The 16,831-nt window shown below is 44.0% G+C and overlaps 1 protein-coding gene across 2 annotated transcripts in view; it reads right to left on the bottom strand.

Annotated features, from left to right (window-relative positions):
• Window positions 1-16,824, bottom strand: part of PKD2 (polycystin 2, transient receptor potential cation channel) — a 20,248-nt gene extending 3,424 nt beyond the window's left edge. The window contains exons 1-13 of one of the 2 annotated variants that reach the window (XM_082236369.1): window positions 16,239-16,824; window positions 13,696-13,806; window positions 12,099-12,232; window positions 10,359-10,609; window positions 9,427-9,651; window positions 8,131-8,359; window positions 7,538-7,708; window positions 6,402-6,583; window positions 5,766-5,886; window positions 4,305-4,403; window positions 3,451-3,572; window positions 2,782-2,899; window positions 2,148-2,311 (exon numbers count right to left, since the gene is read on the bottom strand). In XM_082236369.1, the coding sequence (XP_082092495.1) occupies window positions 2,148-2,311; window positions 2,782-2,899; window positions 3,451-3,572; window positions 4,305-4,403; window positions 5,766-5,886; window positions 6,402-6,583; window positions 7,538-7,708; window positions 8,131-8,359; window positions 9,427-9,651; window positions 10,359-10,609; window positions 12,099-12,232; window positions 13,696-13,806; window positions 16,239-16,773 (2,462 nt within the window). In that variant the 5' untranslated portion in view covers window positions 16,774-16,824. The remainder of the gene's footprint in view (window positions 1-2,147; window positions 2,312-2,781; window positions 2,900-3,450; window positions 3,573-4,304; window positions 4,404-5,765; window positions 5,887-6,401; window positions 6,584-7,537; window positions 7,709-8,130; window positions 8,360-9,426; window positions 9,652-10,358; window positions 10,610-12,098; window positions 12,233-13,695; window positions 13,807-16,238) is intronic. The other variant, XM_082236370.1, reaches the window with a different exon arrangement.
• Window positions 16,825-16,831: the final 7 nt, after the last annotated feature.

Below are 16,831 nucleotides of genomic sequence, written 5' to 3'. Positions count from 1 at the left end.
AAACAATGCGTATTTTATTTTGACTAGAGATTTAATGATCAAGCAATTCATGTAATACTTGTTAGGAAAAAGCCCCTCTGCCCTAGTGGTCTATTATCATGTACTTTTGCACAGATCAGTCTCTTGCATCTCCAATGAAAAAGTAGTGTAAGAACAGGGAGAAACCCCGAGGAGCCGCGGCCAAGCGAAGTGGTCAGTACTGAAGCAGCATCTGAATCAGGGAAGCCTCATTTTGAATTTTGCCTCTGACATGGACCTATGAAGTGGCCTTAGGAATGCCACTCCCATTCAACCTCCCATTTTCAGTAATGGTAAGAATAGTGGCCAACCTTGCAGGGCTGTTATATGGATTTCAACAGTTTAATGCAGGTGAAGTACCTTGATAAATAAATCCGCAACAAAGCATAAATACATGGTTATTTTATTACGGGGTGTGTGAAATGCTGCAAGCAACACTCCACAGACCATAGCAATGGGAGCCACAGCTTCTTTGCATGGCAACTGTCTTCTGGAGCACACAAGAGGTGCCACTTTAAATTGAGAAAAACAGCCGAGAGCTCATGTTCTCTGGCAATCGTATAGTTCTACCGCTGAATATATAATAGCCTTGATTAAAAGTGAGGAAAGGCACCATGCAATGTTCTTTGAACATTCATAATCAAGTAGAATTCCCCTATATCTGGACATCTCAGAAGACAATCGAGCAGTCTACACGTACTACTGTGGAAGGACACTAACAGCAGCAACCCAAGAACCTTTCAGCACCTCGCTCAGAATGCCTAGGCAACAGAATCAGCAACAATCATCTCCTATGCTTGCTGGCTGCTCATATAGCTACAACCCTATGCAAGGCTTTGCAACACACAACAGAAAGACATCAAGATTAGAGAGTGGTCATGATACTCAAGTGTTTTAGCTTATTCTAGCAGGATGACAGCATAAATGCACAGCTGTCCAGAAACAATAGTCCCACATTCCTTTGCTGACTTAGTCACAGGACGACTTGTTGTTACTACCCAACTGTATTTAGTGTTATTCCCCCTTCTGTTTTCCACTGGAACAGAAGCATTTTCCCTCAGATATTTTTCAGCTGGATTCCTTCACATTATGTTCCCAGACTGAAGTTTCCAGAGGCAATACAGAACATTCATAAATCAGAGATGGGAAGAAGGTAGACAGTGATCCACCAATGGAACTCTGAGCAATTTCTGGCAACTGCCTTCTCCCTGCACCTTCTCCCAAGACAGATCCAGCACTCCATTGCAAGCAGAAGCCTCATGCCCCACTGGGTTGAATGCAGGCTGTTTTATACATATATAAATGCTGAAAACAAACAAACAAACAAACAAACAAACAAACAAACGCAAAACCCATGAAGATCCTGGTTATAGCAGGAGCTCTTGCCTTTGATAAAAGGGATGCGGGTGGCGCTGTGGGTTAAACCACAGAGCCTAGGACTTGCCAATCAGAAGGTTGGCGGTTCGAATCCCCCCGACGGGGTGAGTTCCTGCTCTACTCCTCGGACCCTGCTCTTGCCAACCTAGCAGTTCAAAAGCACGTCAAAGTGCAAGTAGATAAATAGGTACCGCTCCGGCGGGAAGGTAAACGGCGTTTCCGTGTGCTGCTCTGGTTCGCCAGAAGCGGCTTTGACATGCTGGCCACATGACCCGGAACGCCGGCTCCCTCGGCCAATAAAGCAAGATGAGCGCCGCAACCCCAGAGTCGGCCACGACTGGACCTAATGGTCAGGGGTCCCTTTACCTTTTACTTGCCTTTGATGCTAATGCCCACCCCCAAGTAACAGATTCAAGTCTCTCTCACACAACCACACGAGGGATACAAGCAACATGTTGTTGCAGGGCTCTGCTTGTAAGTGATAGAGCACCACAGTTCAATGTTAAAGCATCTGTTTTGCATTCAAAGGTCCCAGGATTTAGTTCCCAGCATCTCCGTGTAGGGCTGGGAATATCCCCTGCCTGAAATCTTGGAGGCTGCTGTCAGTCAGTGTAGACAAGACTGAACCTGATGGACGACCAGTGGCCTGGCTCAGATTGAGGTCGTTTCCTAGGATGCATTTCAAAAGGAATATCCAGAACTGTGTTGGACAATGACATTGTTTTAAAACCCCCAAAATTCCTAATACTAACACTTGAAATTCTTCATACGAAACCCCACTTGAGCTGCTGCCTCTCCTCCGGGAGCTGTGTCCGCTGTCGTCATCATCGTCCTCTTCAGAGTCATCCAGGCTTCGTGGGAAGCTACGGCCGCTCAGCGGACGATTCAGAGAGCTTCTGTCTAACTCTAAGTCCTCCTTGGTGAAAATAACAAAGGCTATAAGGTTCATAGGGCAGGCACAATATCAGAAATACACAAAGCTCTCTTTCCTCCCAAGCTTGTTACAACCAGGGACCCATGCTTGCCACAAACTGAAATCCAAAATTCTGCCTAAGTGATTATTTGAGACAGCTTCCTGCAGCATTATTCCACGTGTACTTTGTGTCTTGCCATTTTTACTTTCTTTATTCTGAAACTAACGATGGCATTTGTGGCTTGGTAAGGCCAAACATAAGGCATCGTTCTACTCTGCCTTGCATTGGTCCAAGATCTGCACAAGCAGAATACAGTACAAATGGAACAAGCAAAAATAAGATAAAACTGCTTCGCTGAAAGCAAAAGCAGTAGCTTGGATCATATAATCCAGACTTCTAATAGCGAATACAGCTAAAAACAGTATTTGTTCATTTCAAGAAGTCGTCCCGTGGTATTTAAACCATAACTCACCCTCTCTTTTTCCAAATCATCTCTCATTTGCTGATGCTCCAGCTCAGTCAATTCCTGATCTCCATCTTGGTCATACTTTGTAAAGATGGCTTCAATCTCGGCATCAGTGTGTCCCCTTCTGGAAATAAAACACACACACACAAGCTTCAACAAAAGGTTGCCAAAGGATACAGGGTAGGAGAAGTTAAAACATTATGCATGAACAGACACAAATCAGCAAATATAACTGCTCCTTGGATCCATGATGTTATTTTGCTATCGTTAGTATGTCTAAAATTGGCATTCCATACAAAAAGATCCATTGAAAAAGATCAAAATCCACCCATCGCACAAAAAAAGGTTGGTGAAATTAATTACTCCTTAATGCACCATGTGGAAAGCAAGTTCAGGATGCTGAAAAGGCTACTCACCACCATTGTTCTTGAACTGTGGTCACCAAGAGCCTTTTGCTGGGAGAGTACTGTGGGCCCTCCGGATACAAACTTAATTCATTCCGGGGGTCCGTCTGCAACCTGAAAAGTCCACATCCAAAGGCACCGCTTCTGCGCATGAGACGAAACCCAGCAGTATACACTTCCGGGTTTGCCACATTCGCAAGTCAAAGTTGACATATCCAGAGGGATACATAAGCAGAGGTACAACTGTTTTACAGAGGACAGTTAAACTTACCCCTTCAGGTCTTGCCGCAGTTCATCAAAGTTCAATTTGCCTCCGCTTTGTCGCAGACTCTCTGAAATGTCATCAACTGGTGTTTTTTTAAGTTTTAATTTCACCATGGCTTTAGTGTAACCCTGAAATAGGAAATACAGTCTGTATATATAGTCAAAGCTATAAAACTTAGCAGCATATGCTAGAACTGTGTATTTTTATGGATGCTTTCCTCTCACATTACCTTTGGTATGAATGCACTGAGCTTCCTACTTCCACATCAGAGGATTAACTTGGGAATGTTTTGTGTGGCAAAATGCTTTCTAACTGACCTGTGACCTGTACATTGCTGCTTTCTAACTGCTAAAGAGATCAGTGTCGATCTTCTTCAGCCGTTAAGTTTACTCACATGAAGATATTGACTTTCCAGGGTTCTAACATGCAGGGAGGGCCTCCTCACTTCAGAAACTTGCTCTCCCACCTGTGGAGGACTGTAAAGGAGAGAGTGATGCACTGGATGGGGAAGAGATTGCCAGCTCTCCCTGCCAGAGATGGAAACCTTGGACCCTCCAGATGATGGACAGCTTCCATCAGCCTTGATGGCTATACAGGTTGGAGTTGATGGGAGTTGCGAGTCCAACTGCTGAATGCCTACAAGTTCCTTATCCCTAACATGTCCTGGGAGCTGCATTCAGGTACCTTCATAAAATACCAGCTGAAGCTCCATGTTTAAATATGATTAATAAAAAGAACTGGTAAATTAATTTGCCAACCAGGAATTGTGAATTAATTTGCTAACCATTCTGAAGGGGCTCTGAGCCCCTTGCTTGTGCCGTAAGGTCAAGGCAGCAAAGATACCTGTAAAAGGCTTTTACCTTTCTTATAAGATCCGACAGTTCCATTTCAGATTTCTGCTGCGCCATATCCGATTTGACTTCAGAGTATGTATCGTTGATGATGGCCAAAAACATGTTCTGTTTAAGACAAAGCATTTTAAAATGCAGCTTGAAAAACAAACAAACCCAAAGCCTTTGACTTCATTAAAATATAGTTACTGAGCGTATGCTAAGATTAAGTTTTGTAACTTTCAAAGAAAACGGCAGGCTCTGTCCAAGTGAGAGGAAGGGGGGCCTAGAATAATGAGGGTAATTTGCAACAGCTCCACCAGAACTAGTTGTTCATTATCCTGTCCTCTCAAAAAGAGTGAACATGCCTCGGTCCTGTATACCTGAAGGAGCGTCTCCACCCCCGTCGTTCTGCCCGGACACTGAGATTCAGTGCCGAGGGCCTTCTGGCGGTTCCCTCATTGCGAGAAGTGAGGTTACAGGGAACCAGACAGAGGGCTTTCTCGGTAGTGGTGCCCACCCTGTGGAACACCCTCCCTTCAGCTGTGAAGGAAATAAGCAGCTATCCTATCTTCAAAAGACATCTGAAGGCAGCCCTGCTCAGGGAAATTTTTAATATTTAATGTTGTATTGTGTTTAACACTTGATTGGGAGCCGCCCGGAGTGGCTGGGGAAACTCAGATGGGTGTGGTATAAATAATTTATTATTATTATCATCATCATCATCATCATTATTATTATTATTAGGATATAATGTATAACCCTCTGGGGTCAAATGCAAAAAAAGAAAAATAAAATTAGGCCAGGCTTGGTGCTCTCCCTCCCCCTTTCAGCATCATGCACTCTGACAAGAGTATACTCTGACAAGATGTATACTGTAAATGGCCCCGTGATCCTTGGATAAAGCATGGTGTATAAATATAGTAGATATAACAACAACAATGGGCAACAACAACAACAGGCAGTTGCATTCATAGCTATAACTTATTTCCATAAGGCTTTGTCTCAAAATAACAGCTCCTGAACTGATTTTAGTTTTAGGTTTATTTAGAGTTCAAACTGAGCTTTGGAAGAATGAAGGCCTCTTGATCCACCTCCATTGAAAAATGCAAGAAGGACATGGACAATAGGGAGAGGCTGCCATCTCTACGAAGTGTATTTCACAATTTAAGAATGGAACGCAAAGCAGTCACAGTCTCACATTCCAGAAACTGAGTAAGCTCGTAACAGATTGGGGCAGGGTACTTGTCCCTGCACTTCCCCAGGGCCCCATGCACATACTGTCAAACTGCACAACTGTTACTTTTTTATAATGAGGAGTGGACATTATCATGTGGACATACACAACTCAGAAACTGCACACTGTTAAAGCCCTTTGAGTATTAGTCATATTGAAGCCCAGGAAAGATAATAAAACAAAACAAATAAAATTCAACTTAAGAGGATGATGGCAATAAAACAAAAATGGCTATGAATAAAATGGTTACATACCAAAAGAATGAAGAACATAAAGAACACAAATGTAGTGAAATAAACGGGTCCCAAAACTCTGTTAGCTTCTTCAATCTCTGTAAAGTCAAAATCTCCCAACAGGATGCGGAACTGAGTAAAACTTTAAAGAGAACAACACAGTTTTAGCCAATAGTTGAGTAAGTCTCATAAAACTGATCCCACCCCCCTTTGTATTTTGGCAGTGGTCTACAACATTCTTTTCAACATGAAGATAGGTGGCTGCTAGCAACTGCCTAAACAAGTCCAGCCGCAATGCACATTATCTGCAAAAATTAAAATATTTTATCAATTCTAAAAGTTCAGTTGGTTACAGCGCGGTGCTGATAATGCCAAGATTGCAGGTCTGCTCCCCATATGGAGCAGCTGCGTATTCCTTCATTGCAGAGGGCTGGACTACATGACCCCCAGGTCCCTTCCAACTCTACAATCATATGGTTCTAAGTTTTGCGTAACGTCAGAGAAATTTATTTGATGCTAGAATTTTGAAAATCCACAAGAAGAACTTCACTAAAACAGACAGAATTTTAACAATGAATTTGATGCGATCTTCTGTGTCCGATGAGGACATTTGGTAAGCCACTGGCAGCCTTTTAAAGATTCTATTGTTGTACTTACACACTGTCCTGGAAGGTACTGAAATCGTCAACTTGTGCACCAAACACAAGGTAAGCTAGCTGAGCATAGGCTATGAAAATGATGAAAAACATAATGGCAAACCCAAGAACATCTTTGGCACATCGTGACATCGTGGTAGATAACTGGCTCATTGTTCGGTTGAAGCTGATAAATTTAAAGAGCTGTCAAAGAACAGAAAAATATATCATGAGCTGGGTAATTGAGTGAGAGTAGGAAACAGGGAGAAGAATTAGGCTGTTAAACACTGTAAACCATAAAAGAAGGAACATTAAACAATTCTGTAGGCTTGTTCAGACATATTGACAAGCCACGGTTTGTACTAATCATAGACGGACTCCAATTCACAATGTGTGCTCCAGGCAAACACATGGAAGCCATGGTTTTTATGGTTTTCTTCTTCTCCTGCCTTCTCTGGATTCTATTCTAAACAATAGAAGCCAGCCAAACTTTGCAAACTATGGAGTGCTGCAGAGGCTACAACAAATCCTTGTTTGCTGAACCTTTAAATCATGGATTCAGGTCCTGGTTTGTCAGACACTCACAAAGCACAGTGGATTAGAGTGTATTGTTCCAAAATTATGAAAAATGATATCTGGCCCTTACAGCTGAACTATTTCAGAGTGTGGTATGCTAGTACTGTAAAACAAAGTTCAAAGGAACTCTCTGCTAGGTAGCACTAGACACCAAGGATGACACGAGTAGCAGAAAACAGTGTTGTAATAAGTCACTTAGAAAGGAAATTTAATCTAATTAAATCTAATTTTCAAATAGTTTAATCATTCTTTCAAGGCAAAAAGCAGGTGGTCTAGCCAAGTGAGTGTTCTCTTCCTGCCTAGCAACAGCTTTCTTGGATCAACATTAGCTCTTAAAATATGAAGAGTTTCAAAAGCAACTTTGGATTTGATGGATTTTGCCCTTGGTTTGGAATGTTCTCCTTCCTGCTATGAGTCTTATGGTAGGGTAGGGAAGAACACATATTTAAAGGAATAAAACCATGAACAGATTTGGATGTAAATTGATTTATCAAAATAACAAATACAAATTCCCTTAAAAAGATATTAATATATGGGATGAAATGCCTTCATTCACCTGAGTATCAGTTAAGAATGAATTACCTTAATCCAGACGAAAAACATGGTGACAGCTGCAATATTGTTGAACTGTGTTTGCCAGTATGCTAAAGGTTCAAAATTTGGGAAGTTATTTTGATTTTCCAGCAGCTCCTTCAGTAACCTATCCACAGCAGATGTTCGATATATATTAATTCCAATAGCTGCCACCGATAGCTGAGTGCAGAGAAAGAGTACATAAATAATATGGAACATGCATCTTAAAAGAGCATAAGAAGAACCTGTAACTCTTGTCCAGAAATCTTGTGAGACACAGAACTGCCTAGTCTTGCAATATCTCTCCCTCTCCATTTCTATGGGATAACTGAGAACTCAACCATCATGATAAACTCACCTAGAGGTTTTCCTTCCCAGCAAGAGGCAGCTGGGGGCAGCTACAGAACCAGTGCAGAACCACTGGAAGAGCAGATAGGCACACTGCCTCCTCATGCACAGGGAACTCACGAGACAAATTACCCAAGGTCTGTGCCCATTAGAACTAGTGAGTCAGTCCACTCTTCACATCAATCCACAAGCACTTCTCTCAAAAGACAGCAGTGACACTACTGAAGGATTTGTAGTCCTTAGATCTCACTTACCACGATAATGAGAACATCAAGACAATTCCAAAGACTCCTGAAATAAAAAAGTCTGTGTATGTGAATTTCCAGGATTTCTTCCACCACGTAATAAAGAACAAAAAGACAAAAGACAATTTCGCAGGCAGCCAGGAAGAAGTCAAAAGTGGAAATGTAGTGGATCAACTTTACAGGCTGGAATTGCCAAGATGTAAGGAGGCCTCCTGTTGGTGGGAACTCCACCAATAACCTGCATTTCAAAAAATAAATACATGTATAATTAATTCACCTTGTTATTAGTATTTTTCGCTCTATAAGACACACTTTCCCTCTCCTAAAAGTAAGGGGAAATGTGTGTACGTCTTATGCAGCGAATGAAGGCGGGAGGCTCTGCTCAGCACTCCCTTTAAAGAGCCGCACACACCCTCCGCGTGCTCTTTAGAGGGAGCGCGGCTCTTGGGGTAGCCTTAGCCGTGTGCAGCCTCTCCTGGGCAGGGGATGAAGGCTCCCCTTGCCCAGGAAAGGCTGCTCGCGGCTAAAGAAGAAGCCAGGACAGCGAGCAGGATCCTGCTGGCTGTTCTAGCTTCTGGCTTAGCCACGGGATGAAGCCTCCACAGGGGAGCGGGGAGCCTTCATCCCGCTCCCCTGCGGAGGTTTTGTGCGGCTACCCCTGGCTTTTGTGGGAGGTGGGGGAAGGGACAGAGCGCGCAGCCCTGTCCCTTCTCCCACCTCCCACAAAAGCCCCCAAGAGCTGTGCTCCCTTTAAAGGGTGTGCGGCTCTTGCGGGAGGAAAGCCAGTAGGCTTGCTTTCGCTGAAGCCAGGAGGGCAAGGGGGATCGGTGCGCACCAATCTCGCTTGCTCTCCTGGCTTCAGGGATAGCCCTGCAAAGCCTCCTGAGCAAAGAGGGAGAAGCGCTCCCTCTTAGCTCAGGATGCTTTGCATTCCTTTCTTATTTCTTGTTTTCCTCCCCTAAAAACTATGTGCGTCCAATCGTCCAGTGTGTCTAATAGAGCAAAAAATACGGTATATAGTTTGGCTCTAGTTTTCATTGATTTCAATGTTAATTACTTCTGAATAAATACGCACAGATGCTTTAAATCAAGCTTCCTCATCCTCGGGCCGCCAGATGTTTTTGACCTATAACTCCCATGATCCCTAGCTAGCAGGACCAGTGGTCAGGGACAAAGGAATTGTAGTCTTAAAACATCTGGAGGGCCGAGGTTGAGGAAGCCTGCTCTAAATCTACACAGTGAAAGCAGACGCTACCATCTGCTTCATAAAGGCTGTGTTCCATCATCCAACAATTCCAGACTTACCTGATAATGCAGAAGAGATTGATGTTTGCATTGTACACTGAAAAATCTATAAATGTTGCCCGTGTGCCTCTGTCAAGCCACAAGCTGTTCTTAAGGCCAAGAATTAAAGCAGATGTCTCCTCTCTGCTTCTGGACAGATCCTGGTAATAGCCAGCTCCACTGTAAGTTGCAAGCAACCCCCAATGGCTGCTTCCATTCAGATCTTTTTCATTGGTATAAATCCAACTGAAATGCAACCGGAAAAGACACACTGAAGAAATTCTTTTCATGCATGTTTACTACTTTGCAGGAAAACCTAACTGTAAACTCTTAGGGTTAACAATTCTGACACAGATGGAGGAAATTCCCTCTCAGCCTTTTCTCTCTCCATCAAAATTAAACTGTTGTGGCAGACATGGATGCATCTGAACTATTCAAGAAAACAGTTTTTTCCCCCAAATTTTCACAGGCTGTTTATGTTAGCAGAAACAAATTAGTGGTTATGGGATCTCAGGTAAAATACAGTGGACGCTCGGTTTGCAAACGTGATCAGTGTGGGATGCACGTTCGCAACCCCCAGCGTTTGAAACCCGGGTCTGCGCGTCTGTGGACACACGGTTGCGATTTGGCACTTCTGCACAAAGCGTGATTTAGCGCTTCTGCGCATGCGCAACCACCGAAACCCAGAAGTAACCCGTTCCGGTACTTCCAGGTTTCGGCGGTCCGTAACCCTAAAAAACGCAACGTGAAGCGGCTGTAACCCGAGGTATTACTGTAGTGCTTTTATAGGGACTACAGCACAGATTGAATGAAATCTAACGAAGTCCCCACACCAGAAGAACAGCCCCCATTTGTGAGATGGAGTCCCCCTTCACCCTACAGGCTTCTGCATTCCCCCCAAATCTGCTCCAGATTGCTAGAGTTGGCTATATTTATGTGAGAAAAATACATACGCGGTTCCATTGCGAGGCCCAAACGGTGCAGTGTCCTCATTACTCACAGAGTAAACATCGTAACAGTCTTTAATTTCATCTTTTAAATCTTCAGGTATTGAACACGTGCCATTCCTCACTTTCAGCTGTCGAATGCGAGGCACTCCCAAAAGCAGGTTCTCATGGTAGATAAAACTCCTGTTCTCTGCCACGGTTCTGTTGTTGTACCACATCTCCCAGTACAGGCCATCTAGCAAAGGACCCTCAGTGAACTGAAACAGAATGCAGTTTCAGGGAAATTAACAGATTCTGCAGGTTTTTTTTTTTCTTAAAGATACAATTTTATAACTGAATAATGTTTTAGAATAGGCATGGTGTAACAATTTCTACTATTACAGCATAATCCTCTGTGTATATCTGTTCATACTACAGAAAACTAGTCCTGTTGATGGCAAGAACTGTTTCCAGGCAATCCAAAGAGAAAGAAGAATAAGAATAAGAATATCTTTATTGTCATTGCCCCCTTCGGGGACAACGAAATTACTTAGAAACTTTTGTATACAGTGGTACCTCGGATTACATACGCTTCAGGTTACATACGTTTCAGGTTACAGACTCCACTAACCCAGATATAGTGCTTCAGGTTAAGAACTTTGCTTCAGGATGAGAACAGAAATCATGCTCCGGCGGTGCAGCAGCAGCAGGAGACCCCATTAGCTAAAGTGGTGCTTCAGGTTAAGAACAGTTTCAGGTTAAGTACAGACCTCCGGAACAAATTAAGTACTTAACCCGAGGTACCACTGTACTGGAGAGAAGTTGGTTTTATCCTAACTAACCCCACCCCACCCTCCCACTATATGTAAGGGTCTGGTGACTTCTGTTTCAGTGTATCTGAAGAAGTGTACATGCACACGAAAGCTTATACCCGGAACAAACTTAGTTGGTCTCTAAGGTGCTACTGGACAATTTATTTTTTTTACTTTTTTACTGCATCAGACCAACATGGCTACCTACCTAAATCTTTTTCCAATTAAGTCATCATCGCACCACAAGAAATAAGAAGGTGAGGTAGTAGTAGTTTCATTAACTGGCTTCTTTGAAAGACTGGATTAAATTGTACCATTAACTCCTGCCAAATCATACATACCGTATTTTTTGCACCATAGGACGCACTGGACAATAGGACGCACTTTGTTTTAGAGGGGGGAGAACAAGAAAAAAAAAATTCTCCCCCTCTCTGCCCAGTGCCCCTTCAGTGAAGCGGCAGGAGGCGCTGCACAGAGAGGGGGAGAACTTTCCCCCTCTTATTTTCCTGCTCTAAAACAAGGTGCCGTTTAAGGTGCGTTCAGGCGGCTACCTTGGAAGCCTGGAGAGCGAGAGGGGTCGGTGTGCACTGACCCCTCTCGCTCTCCAGGCTTCAGGTTCCTTTCAACCTGCTCTTTGGGGCGGGGGAAGCCCACCACCAGCCCCAAAGAGCAGGTCAGGGAGCAGCGGAAAGGCGCAGCGGAGAGGCTCCTGCCATAGCCGCGCGTCACCTCTCCAGCCAGGAGAGGGTCGCGGGGCTATGGTGTCTTCGCTCCATAGGACGCACACACATTTCCCCTTCATTTTTGAAGGGGAAAAAGTGCGTCCTATAGAGCGGAAAATACAGTACTTTTCAACACTGCAATAGACTAAAATTGCCTCAATATTTTTTCTGATAACACACCATGTACATATTATTTGAACATATTCCTGCTCAAAAACCAAATGCCACAGTACCTTCCAGAAGTCTTCCATTGTAGATAACGTTTTAAAATTGGTCTTCTCCATTTTTGACACTGGTGTGTCTAGAAAGAGCTGTGACATCACCCTTGTGTAGTAGTACATATTCGAACTCACCATCCCATATGACACTGTAAACGCATGTTGGGGGGGGGGAGTCAAAATGTCTTTTTTAAAAAAACAACATACAACCCATACAAGCATCAAACAATTTTTTTTAGGCTGTGTTATGAACCCAGTAGGTAAATAAACTTTTGATTCAAACAGTCTACGATTTATCTAGCAGACTCCAATGGGGCTCTGGGACTGATCCTATACTGATTCAGGAATAGGGGGGAGGGAATGCCCGCAATCTTGTTGGAACCTGCCTGATTTCATGCTCCACCCAAATAAATGTGTTGTAGCATCAGTGGCCCCGTTACAGAAAGACCTAAAATATTGTATATCTTAACAGTAGCTTTCATCCTTTTTGACCCACCTTTGAACTCAACCCTCATCATGGAATCTACCTTTGACTATTTTTTCTGCGCAAGTCCATCTTTGTCTTTCTCTTTCTAGTACTCTCCTCTTTCTCCTGTCCTTTAAAACATTTAAACAAAAGAAAGAAAATGGTGGCGCTGCTGCTTATGTAACCCATTTCAGATCATGTCACAACCAAGCTTTGAGCACCTAACTGCTGGCTGGAAGAATACATATTTGATTCCTCCAAATATCTGAACCATAAGCAAATCTAAAAATTGTTCTAATAATTCAAACAAAATGGTCCATACGATCCAAAAATGTTTCTCGCATATATATCTTTTTAAAAAGGGAAAAGATGGCAACTTCGCAATTTCAATGAAACCACATTCGACAGCAATGCATTTCATACAAATTCACATCTGGTTAATCAGCTGCCTAAGCTGCTGATATGGATAGCCTCTAACAGCAATAAACTTCACAGAAAGCCTGCACTGCAGAACAGCAGAATGCTCTCAGAATATTTTATGTTTCTTTAGGAAGCAACGCTACTGGCATAAGCACAAATGAGCTTGCACCAGCCATGCTCCGAAAGGGAAGAGATTAATAACTTGTCAGTAGCATCTTCTTCACTTTACTCATATGCTCTGTTTGTTGATTTCCACTAGTGAAGAGAGGATTATGAAATATTGTTCTTGACACTCAAAATTATTCCTTAACCCCCCCCCAAAAAAAAACACCTTAGCACAGGTAAGGAACTGAACCAAATACAGAACTTCAATTTTGTGAGTGGCAGTGTTGCTTTTGCAAAATCATAATATCATCTGCAATTGAATTTTGATAGCATAATGTAAGGCTCTCTTTCTCCATAAAAGATGGACGTTCATGAATTGTCAAGACAGGTTAGCACATGTGCTATTTCTTTTCTAGGACTATTAACCATGTAGAGATACACTGAATCAGAGAAAATGTATAACCATTACAGCTGAATAACTAATTTTAGGAACAATGCCAGTCCATAGTCTTGAAAGAGGAATGCTTTAAAAACAACAACCCACTAGAACTATACTGAATTAAGAATAACTAGTGGTCATTATTAGTTATCATGTTAAAGTGATAGCAAGAGTCTACTTACAGAAAGACAAGACCAGGAGAAAAATCAAGTACGTGATCAGTTCTCGTAAAACACTTTTCAGATATCTCTCTCTGGTTGTGGTTTCTTCCATTAGGGTAGTACCCCACAGACCTTGAAAAGGAAGCATTAACAGAAAAAACATAAGAAATGTAACATACTGACATGTTTAACTGTGCCTATACAATCAGGTCAAAGTGTGCATTTGATTTTAATTTGGTATATAAGCTCTGGCATTCATTTCCCTCCTACACAAACTACCAGATCTACCATATATTGCTTTAACATTTTGGGCTTTAACATTCTGGGGCAAGGAGCTATGAGTATGCTGAGGACGCTCCACTCTGTTTCTCCAAAACATCTGAATTGGTGGATCTGTTGAGACTTAAACATTACACATTACACATAACTGATTGCTGTGTGTTTTAGGCAACGTTATCCTTTTAAGCAACTGCTGCTGGATCTCCTGTAAATATTTTCCATTCATTTAAAATATTGGGACGTTTTGAACAGTACAGATTTTGAGATTAATACATCAGCAACAATGGAAGGTTAAAAAAACAACAATGAAGTAAGGATTTAGCACCATGTGCTGCCAGAAGTATCTCTAAGATTTAGTACATATGCCAAAACATGACCTAAAATCAAAGTGTCAGTAAATACTATACATTCTCTTCACCAAGAAGAAGTGCTTCAGTATGTGACTGTAAAAAAGATTAGCCGGGATATTACCTAGTCACAAGAAGGTAATAGAAAACTACTCAATGCCAGGGCTTTTTTTGGGAGGGGTTGAAATTATACAAAGCGGTTGGGAATATTTTGCAGGAAAATACTCAACACAAAAAAGCTTAACCTGAATGTCCCACAACTTGCTATAATTAAGCTTGTAACCAAGTCTTGTTTACCTGTCTACCCCTGACTCTACCTTCCAGCGGCTCAATGTCAAATTTTAGTTTGTAAGTTCCTCTGAACAAGGCCCTTTCCCCTTTCATACTCTGTAAAGCGCCCAGTCCACAGAGGACAATGTAAAGAATACACTAACCCAAACAAAAATGGGAGCAAGTGAAACATGGAAAAAATTGCCTATGCAAGCTCATATCACAACAAACCAGCAAATATCTGTCACAGCACTGTTTGCTTTTTTGCTGCTATGGGCTAAGATGGCTCTCCTTCTGGAATTTGTAGCTAGATGGTTATCCTGAACTGGAACAAATGAGCAAATACTGGTTGACTAGGCAACAGAAAGCTTGAAATGTACTCTGACGGAGCTGCAATTCGCAAAACTTGGCAGGGTGCAGGTTTTTATATATATATAATCAAACACATTGCTTTTCTGCTGTTTCCCCCCTCCAAAAAGTCTCCTGGTCAAAACAGCAACAACTTAACAATAGTGTATACAACAACTTAACAATATTGTATCAACCATATTGCATGTGGTTTTTAAAGGGATACTGATTCCTGAGGATTTGGAAATCATGCAGTCTATGCCACTGCAATTCTGCATGTACGTTTGCCAGCTTGGAGTCCAAAGTAAAGTGTCTACATTTTTTGAGGAGGCTCCCATATAACATCTTTACTGTTAGCTTTGGATTTTCTCTTAGGAACTTGAACAACTTCAATATTTTCTTTTAAAGTAGCCTGGTCTGCAAGAAGTCTTTAGCACAGGGCGAGAAATCTTTTTCATCCCAAACCCATGTGCTTTTCTAGTCAAATATGTATTACCTACTGGTTTGCATGAAATGGTGAAAAACTTTGTTGGAAAACAATACACACAGTGTATTCCCACATCAGATGCAAACAGAAGCAGACAAAAGTGAACTGCTTTTCCCCATTATAACTAGTTTGGCCCAAAGCGTTACAATTTTTTGAGATAAGATTAGCTAGATGGATGAAGGAAAGGTCTGACTGGATAGAAAGTAGCTTCCTGGGCTCTTAATAAAAAAGCATTAGTAGCAGGAGAGGAGACAATGAGGTGGTAGGGCAGTGGTGTCCAAACTTTTTTCAAGGAGGGCCAGATTTGATGAAGGGAAGGGCCGTGAGGGCCAACCAAAGTTGTTGCGCTGTTTTTAGGATGGAAATTATTGAGCTTTTTTTTAGGGTTGAAGTTGTTGCGCTTTATTTAGGATTGAAGTTGTTGGGTTTTTTTTTTAGGATTTTACCCCATAAACTCAGTGGCGTAGCGTGGGGGGGTGCAGGGGGGGGCCGGCCGCACCGGGCGCAACATCTGGGGGTTAGGGGGCGCAAATCCACGGGTTAGGGGGCGCAAATTACTTGCCTTGCCCCGGGTGCTGACAACCCACGCTACGCCACTGCATAAACTGCCGAAGGGGCCCCCAAAACGGACTTTGGACGCCTGTGGTAGAGCCTTTGGCCAACATGCCTATGGTAGAGCCTTTGGCCAACAAGGGAATCAAAGGTGTGCAAGGAGATTGCAGAGGAGCTGAATGGATTATTTGACTCGCGAGAAACATACAAGTAATAAGGCGAGGCAGGAGAGACGCGAGCCAGGAAGGGCGGCGGAAGGGCCCGGCCGGGCGGCCACTCACCTCGCAGGCGGTGCGCCATCCCTTTGGCCCAGGCGAGGCGGCGAGGCGGCGGCGGCGGCGGCGGCTGCTCGGCGACCTCCTCGCCCGCCTCCTCGTGAGGGAAACGCGGCGTCGGCGTCGGGCCGCCTCCGGCGGAGCAAGGCCGCTGGCCTTCGCCCTCCTCCTCTTCGCCGCGCCGCCTGCGCCTCCGCTGCCTCCCGCTCTCGGCGGGCCCTCCCGGGCGCCGGGCGCCGGGCTCCGAGGGCGAAGGCGCCCCTCCTCGGCCCCACTCCGCCACGCCCATCTGCAGCACGGGCCCCGCCGCCGCCGCCGCGCTCCCGCAGGCCGCCCTGGCCGCTTCGCCCGCCTCCTCCTCGGGCTCGAAGCCCGGGTTGTCCCGGCTCCAGGCCTGCCTCGAGCAGGACGAGAGCGGCGGCGACGGCGAGCAAGACGAAGGAGGAGGGGAAGGAGAAGAAGCGCCGCCGCCGCCCGGCGGGTCCCGCAGCCGCCCCAGCTCCAGGTGCTCCAGGCCGCCGGGAGGGCAAAGGCCCGCCATGGTCCCCCGACCCTGGACGAAGGCCGCCGCCTCCGCCTCAGGAATTGTCTCTCAGGCG

This window comes from Podarcis vaucheri (assembly GCF_965113315.1).
Source record: "Podarcis vaucheri genome assembly, chromosome: 9".
In the NCBI taxonomy this organism is placed as follows: domain Eukaryota; kingdom Metazoa; phylum Chordata; class Lepidosauria; order Squamata; family Lacertidae; genus Podarcis; species Podarcis vaucheri.
This window is presented reverse-complemented; position numbering and strand designations above follow the sequence as displayed.